At 32.4% G+C, this 21,580-nt stretch overlaps 1 protein-coding gene across 1 annotated transcript in view; it reads left to right on the top strand.

The window, feature by feature from the left end:
- The window catches only part of LOC145684778 (trypsin-1-like), a 59,687-nt gene extending 38,345 nt beyond the window's left edge, over positions 1-21,342 (top strand). Inside the window, exons 6-8 of the mRNA XM_081757150.1 lie at positions 6,169-6,380; positions 10,816-10,873; positions 20,184-21,342. Coding sequence (XP_081613276.1) covers positions 6,169-6,380; positions 10,816-10,873; positions 20,184-20,305 — 392 coding nt within the window. The 3' untranslated portion in view covers positions 20,306-21,342. The remainder of the gene's footprint in view (positions 1-6,168; positions 6,381-10,815; positions 10,874-20,183) is intronic.
- The last annotated feature ends 238 nt before the right edge of the window (positions 21,343-21,580 follow it).

Genomic DNA, 21,580 nt, shown 5'->3' with positions numbered 1-21,580 from the left:
ACGTAAGAAATTATAGATAAAAGAAAAGAATATGCAAAATTAAATGAATTATTTGAATGCTGATTTGGGAGAGAAACAGGAGGTAGTATGGTAGGTAATTGTGCTCTATGACAGAAAATTAGTTCCTAAATTTTTATTAGCTGAACTTGAAGTGGAAGACGTATGAAACGCGAAACAAGAAGATATACTCAGGAATTCGCACTATATAGACAGGGTAATCAAGTGTGTCATGACATAAGAAATACTTTCCAATACTTTAAAAATTATTAAGGTTCTTCCTAAACAAACATCTTCAGAGATCTTAATCTGTACTGTCTGAAGGGTTATTAAGAGAAAAGAAACAAGAAATTGGATACTAGGAAGTTGAAAGGAAGGAATTGAAAAATAGATTCATTTGAGTATTGAAGAAGTATTTATACTATGAAAAATAGAGACAAGAATTCATGCTGGATGAAGACCATTTAACCTCCTGTTCTTTTCGTTAAAGATGAACTGAGAACCTCCCATTGCAGCAAAATATTAATGTTTGATTTCTGTTCGTAATAATCCTCTAAATAATTCTCCCTCAAAATTTGTTTCTGAAGCATACTTGAAAATTCGATGAACAATGAATTCTACTGAAAACGTAAGTATGACATTTTTATTGCACTTACTACAACAATTTATAGTCATCACGTATGAATATATGTCATATAAAGTTACATTTGCACTTAGCACAAAGTTACTTACAAATGTTGTCCATCATTTCATTTACAAATGTTGTGCATCATTAAGATAATGAATGGACCCGATTGAATGTACCGTAATTGAAAAAATCGTGTTACCTTAAACAGGAATATTCTTTTGAAAAAGGCGTTTCGCCTTACATAACCTTCAGTATAAGATGCACGAATAGTATATTTTCGCACTAGGATCTTAATTCACTATCTGGCATCTTCCGCACAAATATTATCAAACTTAAGTCTTTATATGTCTTTTACCATATTTAGGAACTTGATCATCGTATTTGAAACATCTTACAGACTTTTGTGATGCCTTACTTGAAATTTTTTTTCTTCGTTACGGCGTACTTTATAATAGATATCTTGAATACCAAACTAGTACTTCACATTTCTGATAGTTTGTTATTTTTGAAAATTGTATAATAGCGTCAAGAAAGACACATAATAGTGGAACGAAAATTATCCAAGAGAATCGCTACATTACTATAAGAAACGATAACCATTTCAGCACTGTGAAATGCCTTTAACCTTGATGAATTAGTATGGTGTAAAATTTCCACGTGCTGGAATCAGGGCTTCTATACGTTGTGATATCGAATTAAACAGGTGTTGGATGTGTTTCTTAGAAATAACCTGCCGCAATTGTATGTGAGCTTTAGGATATCGACTCCCTATGTTGGAAGTTGTTTCTGTAGTGCAAATCAGTAGCAGCCCGTGAATAACTATAGCATGACACACATAGTACAAAATTAAGCGATTGTTTTCCTGGAGGCATCCAATCATATAGGTTTTTGATGGATTACATAAATAATAGTAGATCATCAGTCGCTACCTATTAAGTTGTTCCAATATTAACGCAAGATTTCAGGTTTTTTCACATTTAGATATTGTCACTATAAAACATACTACCAGTATACTATGTTACTTAATATTAGAAAGCTTATGTTCTATACTTCCTGGATATATATGTTATAGAAAAAGTTTCTATACTTCGTCTGTTTGCAGATCGGAGAGAATAAGATGCAAAAACACGATTTCACAAAAATCTACACAAACATATTTAAGCTTGAACACAGAAGTGTCCAAACAGCTCGATATATGAATGAACTGCGGACAATGTGAATATGGCGCAAAGTTACTTCTGAAAATTATGTTATGAGACTTATGGTAAAAGACAATCCCAACAACGAACGGCGTTCTGTTTTGTTGATGACAAATTTAAGATTACCCTTGGCACTTTGAATTTTGTTTTATGCTGCTGGTGCTTCTGCGCTACAAATACAATCTAATTCTCAATAATATTCACACATGCAAAGAAATTAATATTGTACGGATAACAGTAAACACGTTCTATAAATGGTTGAATTACACTTCTGGTCCTAAATCCCTTCCAGAGCATACGTTATACTAGAAACAAAATATGCTTTGTAGTTGCGCTATTTCACTAGAGCAAACTCAAATCCATTACGACCGAATAGACCAAAGAGTAAAAGGTCTATAAAGGACATCAGTCAACAGAAAATTTCTGATCATGTTTAAAAACAAAAAGATCACGGTTTCAGTCATTATCACAGAAATCCAGCATATCGGTATCTTCAGCTGTTTTCGAAAAAATCGCTCTGTAGTGGCCAAACGGTCAGTGACTGGTGGTTGTGTCCATTGAGACTTTTAATCAGGAACACAATTTCTACAATATATCACGGTTTCAGTCACTTTGACCGAAATTCAAAATATCGGTATATTCGACTGTTTTCAAAAAAAATCCCTCTATAGTGTCAAACAGTCAGTAACTGGTGGTTGTGTCAATTGTGACTTTTTCTCAGGATCACAAACTCTACAGCATATCACGGTTTCAAGCAATTCCACCGAAATTCGATTTCCATAAGGACTGTGCGGGATCCTTTATACCTAGTTGCTAAATTTCAATTATACTAGCACTTGTTTTATGGTTATGCTTAGAAATGAATTGACCACTGATTTTTCAACGGAAGTGCAGGAATATTTATGACATTATTCGAACTGCAGAATCACAAGAACCTATGAACTTGAGCAGCGTATCATATTGGTTTGGTAAAAATTGTTACTGCACTCGCACTTTTAGCTCCTTATCTCCAGTCAACGTCTGAAACGAATCACTGCCATAATAGGAAAGAAATCGAGTCATCATTGGGAATTGCAATCTAGGATAATCAGTGGTGCAAATGGCTAAGATTGTAACATGGGAATGGATGATTTTATGTAACGAACATTTGATGACAAATGAATAGCTATGATTTATTTATTTATTTATTTATTTATGCCTTCAACAGAGTAAATAACTCTAATTAAAGAAGGCTTACAAATACTTCTTACACAAATTAGATATATATCAATAAGCAATACAATAAAATAATATACATACAAAACTAAATAATATAATTAAATGTACATAATACAATTAAATAACACACTATTAATTACATGCATAGTAAAAAGAAATAAAACACAATAAAACAAAAAAGAAACCAGTCAAAAGAAGTAATCTAAATAAATCGTACGTACATACAAAAATCTAAATTCCAGTATAAAAATAACGTTCATCTAGAAGAACTCATATTTTATTAATACCGTATTAACAATGACGAATGTACTGTATAATATTGTTAAAATTAAATTTGACAAGGACACTTATATAATATTCATACTTATCTATTTGAATTTTTAATTACAGATTTTATGATTTTTATAAATGTTGTCAAGGAAACTCCTAAATCCAAAACTAGATTTTTTGCTGACAGGTCATTATATAATTTGGACAAACGTACTAAAGGAGAGTTCTTGAATTTTTCAGTTTTAGGAATATCATATTTAAATAAATTTCTGTTCGTGTTTCTAATTCCAACAGCTTTAAATGAAATGTTTTCCAAAAATTCTGAAACATCTATCTTATAATTTACAATTTTATACAACAAAATTTGCTGGTGTATTACACTCCTATCCTCAAGGCTAATATATTGAAATTCAGATAATAAATTGGAGTATGAAATCCTTAATCGTAGTGCAGACAGATGATATTTCTTAAAGTAAAGAAATTGTAAAAATTTCTTTTGAATCATTTCTAATTTACTTGAATTTAATTTACAAGATGTACAGATGAACCATACTCCAACTTACTTCTAACTAATGTGTTATATAGTAATTTGAAGCTGTTAATATCATTTAAATCAAAAGCATTCCTAATTATGAAACCTAACTTTCTATAAGCTTGATTTCTTACTTCATTTATATGAGCCTTGAAGGTCAAACAATCATCCATTACCACACCCAAATCTTTACACATATTCACTCTGTTTAGCTGTTGTCTGTTTATTGTGTAGCATGTATTATATGAGCGTTTTGTTGTTGAAAATATCATATATAAGCACTTTTTAATATTGAACTGCAAATAATTTTCAACTGACCATTTATAAAGTGAATCTATGTCATTTTGCATAGCAATAATATCATCGTTACCTTTAATTTCTCCACATAATTTTATATCGTCTGCATACATGATGCATTTTGCAAATTTTACACTTGATGGTAAATCATTAACATAAATCAAAAACAATAATGGGCCTAGATTTGAACCTTGTGGTACTCCTGAAGTTGCCACAAATTCAGCAGATTCAAAATTATTGTAAACTATATATTTAGTACGATTTACTAAATAAGATTTTAATAGAGACAGAAACTGATTTGACAAGCCCATATTAGATAACTTTAACAATAAAATTGAATGATTGACTTTATCAAAAGCTTTAGAAAAATCAAAATATATGGAATGTACAATTGATCTTCTATGTAATACAAAGTATATATATTGCGTATACGTTATTAAGTTGGAAATAGTTGACCTTCCTGGGAAGAAGCCATGCTGTCTAATATCAATATATGATTTTACATGAGCAGGAATACGATTATACAAAATTTGTTCTAATAATTTAGATGGAGCACATAAAATTGCAACTGGTCTATAGTTTTCAATCTTACTAACGTCTCCTGATTTAAAGAGAGGTGAAATACGAGTTTTTTTCATAAGATTGGATAGGTCATAGTCTTTATGATTAAATTGTAAATAATACATAATGGTTTCTCTAATACTTCTGCACAAGCTTTCAGTGTGTAAGGTGGAAAACCATCTGGGCCACTAGCTTTTTTCGGCTTGAGTTTCTTAACTGATTTTCTAAATTCTTCAACAGTAATTAAATTCAATACTAACGTGTGTGGAGGTAAGTTGCTTACCTGATTTAGATTATTAATTTTACAACAATCCGAATTTTCATAAACTGATTTAAAGAAGTCAGCAAAGCTATTTGCAATTGAATTATTTGTGTCCAATATATTTTCCCCATATTTCATTATTCTGTTATAATTATTTTTAGTATTTATGTTTTTACTGCTTAACAAATTCCAAAAACATTTTATATTTGACTTCAACCCTTGCTCTATATTATTTATATATTTCTTATATACTCTATTAATCATTTTCTTGGATTGTTTTCTGAGTTGTCTAAACATTATTCTATCATGTTCTGAATATTTCATTCTCTTTCGATGTATTTGTTTTTGTTTAATTATTCCAATTATCTCATTGTCAAACCAACATGGGTATTTGTTTTTAGTTGAAGAGATCACTTTCGGTACATTTTTATCAAAAATGTTATTCACTTTAGAATAAAAATAGTCTATTGTCTCATCAACATTATAACAATTGCCAAGCATTTCAAACGTTTCTTCCCTCAACATTTTATAAATCTGTAAAAAATTAGCTTTTTGAAAGTTACGTTTGGATACATATTCATTTTTAGTTTCTTGTTTCTTAATTTTTAAAATTACATCCAGCATTAAAGCTGGGTGATGTATTTCTTCGTTGACAAATGGACTGTGAATTCTAGATAATTTTATCGCTTATGATGAAAAGTATAATAGTTTGAAATTCATAAAAATCTCACAATTCTGAAATTATATGTGAAACAACATCTTTTGGGAAATTGTGAGTCAATTCAGTGAGTCAATCGTATCAAAGTAAGACCGCCATTGTGAGTTTGTGCTTTTGCACTAGTCTTAAGTGTTACAGTTTTCACACAGTATATATGCTATTCCCCATAGTATTTTACGTCATATTATATTAAGGCGTTCGTTTTGATTGTATTGTCAACATACGTGACATCGGTACGGAAGGATGGGTTCAAAGCTTTGTGGAAGCTCATGTAGTGCTGATACCATGTTATATTGTAAGTTCACAATTCATAAGCCTCTGTTCTAAAAGAAATGTTAAACTTCAAAACAAAAAACAATAACTTCAAAAAATATTACTATCAAGAATTTTAGATATAGATTTAATGTGGTAATAATAGTGTACGCTATGTGATTATTGTTATGAAGAGTTTTTATACAAACATAATATGCTCAACTATCTTTCCAGACACTGACTACGAGGGCCAAGTAGCAACCCTTGTTGGATGGGGTGAGGGACCAAACGCTGAGGGTGGAGTGGTGTCGACTTGCCGACCTCGGAAACTTGGTTTACCTATTCTCAATGACAGAGAATGCCTTGTCAGCAACTATGAGCCTGGTCTGGTCACAAGAGACAAAGGATGTGCAGGAGTTCTCGGCGGGCAGTCAGTTGTCTGTTCTGTAAGTACAGTGATATTTTTATGAGTTAAATTTCACTTCTACTATTGTTTTTATACTAATGCTGTTTCTTTAAGGCAAGCAGTGGGTATGCATTTCTCTCATGCAATATTATTGTATTATTAGTTATTTTGTTCAGTCATTAATTATAGTACTATTATTTCTATAATATTATTGATACATTTATCTTGTAGAGGTTATCTGAAGTTATTCTGAAAGAAAACATTTTGTAAGAGACAATGTTCTTAATTAATACAGCTTACAATATGTAAATAATGTTTAAGTTGTTGCTCAGGCATACAAACAAGGAAGATATATTATTAGATGGGACAGCTCAGAGTACTTACGTGTAATTTTGAGAATTGCAAAAGAAATTAACAAAGAAAGTTAAAAAAAGAAATACTGGCCGAGAATCCTGTGCTTACATTTTCATTAAAGTAATGTCAAGAAATTATATCAGAAATGAAAAAGTGTAGTTAAAATTACCTAGGTACAATCCTACCTATTATGTGATGAGCGTCTGAAAGTTAATTTGTATCTGACAATGACGATCATAGGGGGACGATTGTGGAAAGAAAGTTCTTAGAAATGTTCCAAAATATTAGGGGAAAAGGAATGAATGGAAATTTCAATTATAAACGCGGAATTTGATGAGATGTAAAATACACCAAACATAGTACCTTAGTTTAACAGCTACGAAATAATACTAAGTACTAGAAATGAAATATTTTTGCTGTAGTATACTGGTATTCCGTACACCTCCAGCAACATTCTTAGTATAATAGTCGAAGTGAACATGTCAATGAAGAAATAGTATATAACTGAAAACAGTTTTCAGACAGTATCCAATCATATTTATAACTATAAACTAAAATCTATGAGACTTTTAAGGAAGTTTGATTTAAAATCTCAGCCCTAAACTGATCGAGAATCGTAGTAAAACACAATACAATTGTTAATAGAGCAAGGAACAAACAAATTGTTTTGAAAATAGTTGAATCGGTGATACAAGTATGAGTAAGTGTTTCACTACCAGATTAACGTAAAATATTCATAATCAAATATTTACTGAACCTAACAAATTGGAACAAAGATTTTTCCAAAACTATTTAATATATATATATATATATATATATATATATATATATATATATATATATATATATATATATATATATACAAAATTCTAATTTTCACATCCGAGTGCTAGAAGCTATTCAGTGCAATGAATGACATAATAATGGAGAGAAATTGATACGTACAAGATAACAGAGAAGATTTTGAAGTTAAAAATGAAATTCAGTTAAACTGCTGAAGTCAATAATTACATAACAGGGAGGTGACAGCATGTTTCATATTGTTTTCATGAAAGTAGCGGGAGTTGAATCAGTATTATGTGGAAATATTTTTCGAAAAAACTATGTGTAGCCCTACGAAATAGTGAGGGATATAGTTGTACAAAAGTAAAGTTGGATTTTATATAAATTTGCAGTAAAAACCCTGACTGAACTGGCTTGGCACAGAAAAGAACCTACTGACCATCTGTTGTTCCTACAGCGATATGTTTCCACGTTCCTTAAATTATAGACTTAGCCGCTGAGTTAGTTGTGATTAACTAAATTATTACAATTAAGATATAAAGATCGTTCTCAAACCTCAACCAAAATTACAGGTTTTCAGTTTTTCTGTTCAAATAATAATTAATATACATCTAATTGTAATACCATCATTAACAACACAATACTGTTTGAAATAAAAGAGAAACGTTTATGGCATTAGAAAAACACTATAAAAAGTTAACGAGTCTAACTAGTTTAATGTAATCTATATGTGTAAATAAACGAACAAAGTGTTAACTGATGCTATTACAACAAAATAAGGACAGTAAATGTTATAGGTCAAACTATATGTAACAAAAAGTAATGAGGGAAAATGTTAATTAACTTTTTAGACATGCCGTTACAGAGTAATTATTTTATCATCACATGAGAAATGAAATCTTTAACCTCCATGTTTATCGTATGTATTATAGGCCAAAGTAAATACATACAAGTGAATTATATGAAAATATATGGAACATGAAATAAAAAGGGGACAGAAAGTCTTGAGTAAACCTAGTAACATGATGTAACTTATCACAAACTTTGATAATCTGAAATGAAACTAAGAACATCTTGTCCCAAAGTTAAACGCTTTATCACTTATTTTCCGAGTATTCAGTGATGATTTTTGGGATGGACTGGGAGAAATTTCTTGAAGAGCATATCTCCGTTTATGCTCAATGTGGATTACTACCATTTTCACAGTACTACTTTTCACTCCCCGTGTATGGGAAGTTCACTTTTGGTATATCCTCTAAAATCATCACTGCGTGTATCTATATTCATTCGTCTATTCATTCGTCTATTCATATTAGCGTATATGCATAACATTTAGCACAGAAAATATGGAAACACTTAGTGAAATGGATGGCTGAACTGAAAGTAGAGTTTGTGGGTGCCACTGCCATTTTTGCAAAATTCAACAGTCGGTAGAGCCCACTCCACACATGGTAAACTATATTTGTGATAGATACAGAGATCTATACAGATGTCAGTAAATATATCAGAGGTAACAAAATTCAATGTTGGCAGATTGTTGTAGATCATGTGGTCCCTCCAAAAGAAAGAAAGAGAAAGTGGTGAGTCGTGAGTCACAGTATCTAAAGCCAAGACCATATATAGTAGCACTAATAAAATTTCTGCCTCGAAACACCAGCTTCGACGTATATGGATGTTGAGTGCTAGAGATAAAAGATCATTACCTAAGATCATGATTAAGCATATGAAGACTACACCGTGACTATTGAAATGAATATCACACTCATAAACCCTATCAGCACCGAAATATACAAAAGAAACTTTACAAGCAAAGTGTACATATGTAGACAAACCACAATTACAAAGTTATTTATCAATGATCGAAGTATTACTAAGAGAAAACAATGATGTGAGTCATAAAACTAGGACTATAGAGGAATGTAAGACAATCATTTGGTCGAATGAGTCAACGTTCATACTGTTTTCCGACTTCTGGTCGAATTTGCTTGAGAGAATGGAATCCCAATCGTACGATTCGGATTGTTTTCTGTGAACAGTGAAACATAGAGGATTCGATCATGGTTTTGCAGCTCTCTCTGCCGAATGCCTCATTATCCTGCAAGGTCACGTCACTGTCAACGACTTAGTGACTATTTTGAGCTACCAAGGTCATCAAGTGATGCAAACTTCGTTCTCCACTAGTGATGCTGTTCACCAAGACAGTAAAGATCATGTTCACACAGCTCACATCGTTCAAAATCTCAATATTATTAAGGTCTTGTGGTCACGCGAACGGGCTTTCCACCTACATGTTCGTTAATGCTTTGTAGGACGAACGGTTCAAGATCCCCTTGGAAACCGTACAGGACCATTAAGTAACAATTCCAAGGAGACTGAAAGTTTTTCTCTAAGCCAAAGCTTCCTCTATGTCATATTTGTTAATATAATGTTTTTGTCTGAATTTTCCATATTTTTGCCTACTTCATAGGTCTCTATCTGGCACATTTGTCTGCTCACTTCTATTAATATTGAGTATATAAATAAAAGAGTATTCTGTCTTTGTTTTCTTCAGTAGAAGGTGGTTGAAAAATGTATAATTTCCTGTCAATAGATGGTATGTATAGAGATAGGAACATGAAATTAAGTGAAATAAAAGACGCGTAGAAGGTGGAAAAGCCCTTGTAGATGTCAAGTTAATAATCGCAAGGACACAATCAATTATCAGTCAGGTTAGAATTCCTGAAAAAGACAGCAAAATACACATTCGTATCCAAGAAAAATAGACTTCAGCGCCAGTTTGATTAAACAGATTGACGATATAGCCTTCTCTAGCGTCTAGCGGCTTCATCCTTCACATTCCTCAAAATCAGAAGCTTAAAGGGAAAAAGTTGTGGCTACCTTGCTGTGTATGCTTTCTTCTCACATGATTATCTAAGTCGGTGAAGTTCTATGATGGGAGTTGATAGCTGACACAAATATGTTGCAAGTAGCAGAAAATCTTTTTGCTTTTAGATGAACAACCCACATAATGATAGTGTTTATTGCTATATCTGCTTCACTGCGTTCCTTTCTTCCTATGTTCTACATTTAAAAAATGCAATTAGTGTAAATATCATTGATCACAACAATACATATTAAATACCATAGTAATACAACTCAAAGAATATGATTGAATATTATATTTTCGAGCGCTAGTGAAGCATTCATTCTTTTCTACTAGTGCTTTTACTACATAATACAGTAAGATTAATATATGAAGTTAAGAAATGTATGCCTACCTTGGGAAAGAATTTTCCTCATTGTAATTTGCTTTCTGAAGTTTTCATATATATGTAAAATAAAATTTCATTCTTTTACAGACTGATGCAGGAGGACCAGTACAATTTAAGACTTTAAGGGGAATATACGAGTTAATAGGTATGTTAACACATTTTTTTCTACTTTTTGTCGTTACTTTTTAAAAAAGCCGGAAATTTCCAGTAGCTTATTCCTACAAAATACTGAACATTCAATACAAGTATGATGGCACTTTCTGTAAGAAATTTAGAATAGAAAATAAGAAATATTAAATTGACTTCAATACTATATGAAAACCAAACACATCTGAAACAAAATTTTCACCCTAATTAGAAATTACTTCAATTTCATGGATTGATTTGCTAAGAAAATTCTGGGCTTGAAAGAAACAATATATACGCACATAATTATTATACAAGGCTCGAAAAATCCCGAGTGCCAGATCACCATGGTAACTGAAAATACAGGTCTGTAGTCTAGCTAATTTAAGGCCAAGGTATGTAGATCTACTTACCAAATTGCATTTGTATTATTACTGCTCATGGTTTTCAGACTGGAACCTAGATCAGATTTTTTTTGGTCAGTAAAATTTAGTATCTTATTTCTTCACTGAGCACTGTATATATAAAACTAAACTAATAGATAAAAAATACTAGTAGATAAAAATGCATAAATTCTGTAGGATGGAAATATCGACTGAAGGATATTGACATATTTCGTAATACCACTAGTTTAACGAAGTTGCCAACTGAACAAACTTTGTATTCTTTTTTCAAATATAACTACGTGGGACTTTTTTACAAATTTCAAATTTACAATTTAAACGAAAACATACTTTCACATAAAGTAATACGTGTTAGAAACTCCGTAGTACTATATTAAAGTGTAAAAAATTCAAATCTTCAAGGTCCCTACAATAATAAGCATGCAAGTGAAACAAACAAAACAACGCACATTGAAAATACCTTAGTCACAATCACTATGATAACATTATTATGCATTTCGAACAAAACAAGAACAAATTTCGTATTACAGAGATCGAAAATTTGAGATTTTGAAAAATGGTTTATTTTGAAAAATTGTTTATGTAAGTATCATCCAATTAGAAAATGTTTTTCGATTGACATAAGCATATGAATGCTGTTTACATGAATAGCATATCTCAAACTGTTTCGAAGATATGAAAAATATGAGTACAGATAGCAGCATGTCTTAGAATGATATATTTACGGAAAATTTTTAAAGTGAATGTTGTTGCATTCTGTTGCTTTTGTAATGTAACATTACATCAATATCTTTTGATAGTTGTAATTACAGAGAGCTTTATTTTAAGCAGTCTTGTGAACTTTATCAATGTTTATATTTAATTAAATATAATTACTATATGAAATTGATTTTTACTAAATATAATAAAGTTTCCTAAGTCTTTTTGAGAAAATTTCTAATAGCTCATCCTATCAATAGACTGTCCTTTCTTCTCAGAGTTTAAAAGTAAAATGGCTTACATTACAGTGTAAAATTCTTAATTAAATGTTGTATAATATGAACAAGTCTCTTTTGCTATTTTTAAATAAAATCATAAGGAAAACTCATTCCTTCTAGTAAACTATATGTTCTGGATTTTGCCGCGAAAAATTATTAGTATTATAAAATTATAAATAAAATAATTATGTTTAAGTTTCAATTACAAAATCGCATAAGTCCGCTTGCATTAAATGATTTTTGTTTTCATTTTTCATCAAAATAGTTTTGAGTTTAGGGAGCAAACTCGATACTCCATTCGAAATCCTATGTAAACATTGTTTAAAAACCAGTATTGTTAGATTTGATATCTTTTGAATGAACAAACGAAAGAATGGGTGGAGAGCCAGATTGCATTTTTTTTTACATGGTTAGTTTATGAAACATGTAATTCTGTTGGCGTCTTACTTTCGCTTCATCATGACCACAAAACTTTCTTCACTTTTATCGAAGATGGGAAAATTTAATCATTCGAAGATAGTTTGGAAGGCATTTGATAGTTTATAATCTTGAACAATATCACGACCTGTGATAAAATATTGGTGCGTTATTACTAAAAAATATAAACTCAAAAACTTGAGAGAAACTTCCACAAAAGAAAATTGATTGGATCAATTTCGTAACTGTTATACATATAGTTTCAGAATTGTCTTGGGATGAAACATTAAAGATAGCAATTTCAGAAGTAGAAGTACTGAGTGATACGTTATTGAGAAATAAATAAGAGTTTGGAACAAACTATAAAATATACAAAAGACTAAGAATATAAATTTAAAAGATTAACTTAATTGTTTAGATGGCAACAACTTGTATTAAGGAAGTATGAGTCATTATAAGTCATACAGTGGATTTAATTAACACAAATGGTTGAGCGAAAAGTAATAAACTTGTAGCCATTAAAAAGTTTTGAATGATGCAAAGTAATAAGATTTCATTTAACACATCTGAAAGAGTTACATGATCAACAGGTAGAATATTCATAGTACCAAAATATGTGTTCACCTACATCTTAACAAACTAAACTATTAAAGAACTATATAGATACTATAAATATGTTATACTACAGAAACTTAAAGCGGCACTTATCATTGCGATTACAGCCTACGACACTATGTACTAACAAAATAGTAATGAAACTGGTATAAGAAATAGGAACAAACAAGATCAACGGTATTCAAAAACATTTTTACTAAATAATAAACTACGCTTTATGTGATAAAAGAAAGAAAAGGATGAGAAAGAAAACTAATAAAAAATAATAACGTATGGTAAGAAATATGGGAAAATAATGAAGAAACCAACCGTATTTTTAAAAGTAAATACTACATGTAGAGAAGTTAGTCACTGTTCATATGAATAAGGCTTAAACAATTTTAAGGATAGCTTTGCAGGTAGGAATGTTTTATTAAATCTGTCGATTCATCAGATTATCACCTCAATGTAACAAGACCAAAATATTGAAGTAAATTTTAAATATGCAAGACAATTGCATATTACTAGAAGTAGGCGACTTCTTCAAATATACTAGAAAGATTATGATTCTTCTCGTATATTATATTGACACAGGTGACTTCTTCGTATTAACGAATGGATTTATTCAATACCTTGATATATTTTGAAGTTAGTAAATACACGTTATACATTAGTTCGAAAAATTTTGGTAATATAGAAGATAAAAATAGTAGAAAAGTAATTGACAAACTGGTGGGACTAAGATAAATGAAATAGATGTTTAAAGACAAAAAACTAAGAAAGAAAGCAGATTAGAAAGTGTTATAAATAAAGATGTAACATTTATCAAATATAGAAACTATTTATTCAATCAAAAAGATTATTATAAGATAAAATAAATTAGTTAGCAGTTTTAGATGTCTAATACAAAGTTACCAAATAAGTTATTGTCGTTTTTGACGTCCCATTTAATGAAGCGCTCTCAGAGAGGAAAATAAGTCACTTAAATACCGGGAATGCGATGGGAGGTTAGTGTGAATATTGACCTCCGCCAATACAGGCACATTCTGCAAACACAGTAATCGCAGCTCATCCAGTGTGAAAGGGAAGTGGAGCTATCGAGGAGCTCATTCACGGTTCTTTGTTGTATGATTTTAAAGCTAGTCTTTCAGCGGCTGCGTCGTCATTGAATACCTCAGTCATTTTAGAAGAATGTTGTTAAAGAACCCACCCTAAGCATTGGCCCCAGAAGTTTAAGCCAGGAGTTCTGACAAGTAAACCTTACATTTGGGTGAATCGAGTTGCTGACTGAGACACATATGAAAAAGTAGTACTAAATGTGGTTAGTATTTCAGTGAAGTTGTAGGTGCGAAGATCCAGGGGTTTAGGAGATACAGCTACCAGAACATCACATGGAAGTACAGAATAGTCTTCATACAGTTGGAGGTAAAAGCTCTGTAAGACCTCTTGTAACGACAAAAGGTGAATAACAAATACATGGGTACATATTAGGATTAGGATGAAGTCATACAGTACGGGTATACCTGACGGCGGCCGTCTTGAAATCCGCCATTTTGAATTAAGATTAAGTTTTTAAAATAGGAATAGGGTCATGCGATACATGATTTAAGGCGCAAATTTAATCAGAAGAACAATGGTAACGTAAATTTTGATTTACGCGCAATTGGTAAAAAGTTACAGGGAAATTAAATATTGTTCCAGCATATGTATTAGTCCTTTACCCCACCGTGTAAATTTTATGTTAATGATAATAATTAAATAAAAAGCAGGTGGATAAATATTAGGTCTATGGTAAGAGTTGCCTTGATGGCGGTCATGTTCAAATCCGCCATTTTGAATCAGACAAAAGTTTTAAACAACACGCATAACATTGACACCTTATTAATAGCAAATTTTACCATAACTCCAACTGTATAACAATTTTTGATTTATCATTAACCAGCACAAAATTAAATGGATCGCTCCTTACGACTACTGCTTTGACGGAATTGTTAACGACAAATGTGTCAAGTGCAACTCGATTGCCTTTGTCAGGTGTGCTCACTGTGAGCAGAGCATTTGTGTAAGTCATGCACTCTTTTCTGAACTACATATTGATTGTACTAATTGAGGACTTTTCTGGAAGAAAGACCCAAGGTCAATTGTGACTCGATTCCACTTTGGTTATTTTTCCTTAAATTAGCAACTTGTTTCTGCGATAAAAAATGCTGGTTAATGATAAAGCAAAAATGGTTATACCGTTGGATTTATGGTAAAATTTGCTATTAATAAGGTGTCAATGTTATGCGTTTTGTTTAAAACTTTTGTCCGATTCAAAATGGCGGATTTGAACATGGCCGCCATCAAGGCAACTCTTACCATAGACCTAATATTTATCCACCTGCTTTTTATTTAATTACTATCATTAACACAAAATTAACAAGGTGGTGTAAAGGACTAATACATATGCTGGAACAATATTTAATTTCCTGTTACTTTTTACCAATTGCACGTAAATCAAAATTAACGTCACAATTGTTCTTCTGATTAAATTTGCGCCTTAAATCATGTATCACATGACCCTATTCCTATTTTAAAAACTTAACCTTAATTCAAAATGGCGGATTTCAAGGTGGCCGCCGTCAGGTATACCCTTACTATATGACTTCCCCCTAGTCCTAATATGTACCCATATATTTGTTATTCACCTTTTGTCGTTACAAGAGGTCTTACAGAGCTTTTACCTCCAACTGTATGAAGACTATTCTGTACTTCCATGTGATGTTCTGGTAGCTGTATCTCCTAAACCCCTGAAGCTTCGCACCTACAACTTCACTGAAATACTAACCACATTTAGTACTACTTTCTCATATGTGTTTCAGTCAGCAACTCGATTCACCCAAACGTAAGGTTTACTTGTGAGCTTTTGTGGAAAAACCTGCAATGGGTGAGTACAGATGTTGGGTAACGAGGCCCAGAAAGGAACCATACAGGACGACAACAGTAAAACGAGTGCTGAGCTTGTCAAAAACTTTCATGTTTTAAAGAAAACAGTCAAACTTCGCCTGCACTGCATAGGGAAGTTGTACAAATTGAGCAAATGAGCGCCTCACACATTGCCGGTAGCCAACAAAGAATAACGAGTGACAACCTGTTTAACATCGCTATTTCTACACCACAACACACTCATATTCGTTCGAATACCGACGAATGACGAAAAGTGAGTCCAGTATGACATTCGCAATCGAACTAGATATTAGCTGTGAACTCAAGAGCATCTCTATACCAACACAAGCTTATGCTCTGTGTCTAGTGCACTAGTCGCCAAGTAGTGCAGTACGAGCTCTTACCAGGCCACATCATCACTGTGAAATTGTACTCGCAGCAGTTGCAACGGGTGCAATATGCATTGGAGCAGAAGGAGACAGCATTCGTTCATCAAAGGATGACCAGCGGTATCACTCAAGGACTTTGGTTTAGACACTTTGTTATCCACCATACCCGCCGGACCAAGCAGTATCAGATTACCATCTGTTTCTTAACCTGGAATCCACCATCCTGAGGAGCTCTCCAGAAACAAGGCAGACCTGCAAATAACACTCATGTACTTCTTTGCATTCAAAATCTCCGAGTTTTATCTCCAGGGTATTACGTAGCTGCAGGAACATTGACATGGAGACTGCTTCAAGACCTAGCGATGACTATCATGCGTTATATATCTGCCTGTTTCTGACGCTACGAACGGGAAGAACTTTTTTCGGTTACCTCGTATATAAAGTAGACTCTTCAGTTATCAATGTTCAAATTTGAAGTTAAATACATAAGGGAAACACCCCAGTTAATGATACTCTTAAGAGCACTTTTGACTAAATATGTTGTAAATGGGAGAGAATTGTAGTAATCTTGTTGTTTCGTAGTGATAGGCATAGATCACAGTTGCGTCTATTAAATCGTAATTATTACTGCTATAGAAAACGAGTAAAAAGTACTATTTGAGTTGTTCTTGTAACCCTATTTTTATAAAAAGTAATGGACATTTTTAAAAAAAAGTGGATGCCCCAGTTATGGACACCCATTGATGGACATACAAGCGAAATCAGCAAATTTTGACGTCTAACCTGAGGTGTAATTTAATACCTAACCAGTATTTATGCGTAGGATTGTTATTTATTTTGCGTTTGAAAAACGTTAAGCAAAAAACTAATACTTGTATGAAAATGAATGAAAAGAGACCAATGTTCATAAGAAATTTCGTGTTTGGGGACAATTGGTGAAAATAAATACCACTTTTGTTGTTGAAAAATAAACAATAAAGTTTAAATAAACATGTTTTCCTTTTGGAGCTACGTGCCATTGGTAGAGCCTCTTCAGGAGTTCATATTTTAATTGTATTTTCGGCTTTTCAGCAATTGTGCTTGAACATGAGTAACGAAAATGGCGTGGAATATTGGCAAGAAGTTGTTCAGGTCCTATTCGTAAAATAACATCCCAGCCTTTGTCCGTTGGAACTCAGACATGGAAATAAATGGCTCAATTCAAAACTGTGATATCTAATTGGGCCGTTTGTTTGTATATCTGTTTCTGAATTCTAACGGTGAAATACAGGGATTTATGTTACGAATAGGTCTTATACAACTTCTTGCTAATGTCCCAAATTCTTTCATTGCCTTACGTTCAGCCAAAGTTGCCGAAAAGAAAAACATATCATTCATATTTGGACTCTTTAAAGGGCTCTTCTAACGGAACGAAGTTCCATAAGAAACAACGCCAGATACATTCTTGTCCTCTTTTGACCTCTAGAATCTCCTCCCAAGCGTTGTAGTAGTTATTTTGAATCGCCCAGTATATACGAACTGGAATGTGCGGGGGGTGGCGGTGGCTCAGTGGTAGAGGGTTCACCTCTGATGCATGGGATCCTTGCTTCGATCCCAGCTCGCACTAAATAAACTTTGTGGTGGACAAACACCGTATGCGTGGGTTTCCTCGGCGTTCTCCTGTTTCCTCTCACTTTCTTCATTCCACCATTTCATTCATTTCTTATCATCACCATCTCCTTTGGTCTAACCGGCATAACCACGGGACGCAAAATTTAAAAAAATAAAAGATTTTGGAATGTGCAGAAAGTGTCCATAAATGGACCAAAGTTGCTAAGCTACACCAGTAATACACCCACTGTAAAATACTGGTAAACGTCACAAGCCATCAGTTTCTTTGAGAAAGCTTATTCATATAGCTTTCATGGTACTTTTGCAGTGGACATTTGTGTTATTGGGACATTTTCAAATTCTATCAGTAATTGACAGGTGTCCAACATTGGCAAAAGCACCTTTATCTTACCAGTCATGGACACCCCCAATGTTGACGGTTCAAATTTATTAATATAAATTTTTGCCACACTTACGCCTTTCCTATACCAATATTAGTGAGGAGAAAAACATACACCTGTCAATTTGTTCATAGTTTTACCATAGCAAACCTACCAAATGATTTTTTTACCTTATTCAACTTCTTAACACAATGTGAAAACAAGCGCGTGCCATCGACACCACGACTTTACCACAACCGCTGCGTCCGTAGATCTAGCAGACGACAGCCAAAATATCTTGAGTGGAACCAGTATATCACGTAGATAATTTCCAATACAATGCAAACTTCCCTGAATTAGTGAATGTCTTATTTCTCGCACATTTCCGCCGAAGTGTAAATTACTGGCGGCGAATTTATCCGTGTCAATGACTGGATGTTTACCTTAGTACTTTTTCGTCGAATTTTGTGAATATGTCTGTACTATTCCTGTTTGAAGTAACCTAGATATTAGTTTTATGACATGTCTGTGATCTCAATTGCCGTTTGGCACATTCATCGGAATAGTTACCCTTCATCCATGACACTTAAGTTTAATGAAAGAGATACATATAGCCAACTTCTAAGTCTAGATATACCTAGTTGTTTAATTACTGAGATTTAAAAAAAAAACTGTCACTAAAGAATTGCAATCGCTTACGTTTTTCAACAACGAAATCATATTTTAAACAACATGGGCACAGTATGGTGACATGTACATTACTGGCCAGTTGAGAATCCTAATTGGATCGGACGTGTGTAATACCACCGACAATGGTCACTGAATTTTTCTCTATAAAAAAGGCTCCACTAATATGGTGATTGGAGCTCGATACTGTCATTTTCCTCAATTAGGAAATACATTCCCTTCTTGCTGGAAGACGTTTCGCATGCCAACCTACTCCGTTTGTAGTGCCAGTATGATGACACTTAGGCACATTCAGTGAACTGATTCATTAACAAGCTACACAATGTATCCCCAAACGGATGTATTGGACGTATTGTTTCCTACGAACAGCCCCCACAATCTTTAAATTTGAAAACAAAAATTGACTTATTTCCAAGGGGATATTGAAAGAAATACTTTTATACTACTCTGGCACTTTGGAAAGCATACATGTATAACATCGTATCCAGAAGTGTGTAGTAGGAACACACCAGGGAGGATGCATCTAATTGACAATCATTTTTGAAGAAGTGATCCTTTTTCCTTGAAAATAAACGGTCAAGCATTTCAATATCATATTTACCGGTATTCAACTATTTGACATACATCATTCAACCAGTAAATAGCATACTCAACATTCTGATGTAAATAACTTCTGCAACGAAACAGAAGAATACTTAAAATTATATTGGACAATACCTCGTTGGTGATTTATTAAGATCAATAAAGCTTAACAACAAAACTTATCTATGATGTAACATTTCTGAACATCATTTTTGACTGTCATCGAGAATTTACATGTTGTCAGATGAAACATTTTATTTGAAACAACTTTAGGTTTAGTTATACTTAGACTATGTGTGTATGTGTGTGTTTGTGTTCGTGTGAACACAAAAAAAAATCAAAATAAAACGTATACTATATTGCATGCATTTTTTATTATTACAGGTATCTTATCGGACACCAATGTCTGCAACGAAGCAGGCAACCCTGCACTTTTCACAAAAGTTGGAGTATACATGGATTGGATAATTGAATATACCAAGGACAGCTGTTACTGTACAAAATAAACTTTATGAACACCAAAAGAAGCACTAAAACAATTTAGTATTTTTAAGAAAAGACATGGTAATAAAGTACTTACTCAAGCAATTAGTAATACTTTTTTCAGTATTCATAATATATTTACAAATAAATGAGCTGTTTGAAGCAAGATCGAACGAACTTCTTTTTTGCATACTGTGGTTAATGACATTTTTAGAAATAGTGGCTACTTCACATGAACTGTTCTTCTTGGAAAGTATGGCGTAACTGTTGCATCAATTTTACAGTTACTTTTGTTGTGGAATAAGGTTCGGTATGAAATTCGCGAAACGCAAATGATTTGATGGTTAAATTTAGAAACCAGCAAAAGTGTAGTTATTGCACTCTGATTTCAGAGAAGCTCACGTAATAATAGCATCATTGACTGGAATTATTATTATTTGTTTTCATGTTTCTCGTGGATGTTAAACAACAAAATCAAACCATTTTTGTATACATAATATTTGTTTTTGGCAGCAGTTCGTCTCAGATTACCACTATTTACAAAACGGCAAATTTCGCTCTGCAGGAATATGTTGTTTATTCTTCTGGCTTCGGACAGTTTGCATGTAAATTAGTATACCTACACAGACTAATAGCAATATCCATTTTACTCCAAAATATTTATGGAAAAAACTACTGTCTATAATATTAATATTTTAATATTCTTGTTATTATTCGCTTGAAAAGCGAAAATATATGAAAAACAAAACTGATGTGTAAAACGAAATAATATGTATTGAAATTGAGATTCTGTCTACCATTTGACATAAAATATTTATGAGTTGTGTTACTACAGTTTTACTAAATGTTTATAATCTCCGGCATTCTATTTTATACTGGCAGTATTAAAATAAACTTAATGTTTTTTTTAGAAATCATTATATTTTAAGATCTGTTTAATTAAGTGTTTACCTTTTTAAGTAAGACTTTCGTATTATGTAGTAATTCTGAAAATTCAAATGTAAACTGTTAATGTTTGTTATTTTATTGAATATTTATTCAAATATTATACGTATTTATAATTTCTAATGCCTTATTTAAAATAATAAAAATTATTTAAGAATTAATTGATGTTATTTATTTTATATATTTTCTGTTTGTGGTGTTCATTGCTTTTCTAACTTATTCATTCATCTATTACTTAAAGAAATGAAGTTTTGTTACTCCTTAAAATTCATTCTGACGAATTTTAGAACGATTTGTTTACAATTCCAGTGCATTGTATCAATAGTAAGCACATACTTCACTGTCCCCGGAAG

This window comes from Thermobia domestica, chromosome 5 (genome assembly GCF_964235325.1).
Source record: "Thermobia domestica chromosome 5, izTheDome1.hap1.1, whole genome shotgun sequence".
Lineage (NCBI taxonomy): Eukaryota > Metazoa > Arthropoda > Insecta > Zygentoma > Lepismatidae > Thermobia > Thermobia domestica.
The sequence above is the reverse complement of the archived record's forward strand: the minus strand, read 5'-3'. Positions and strand labels throughout refer to the sequence as shown.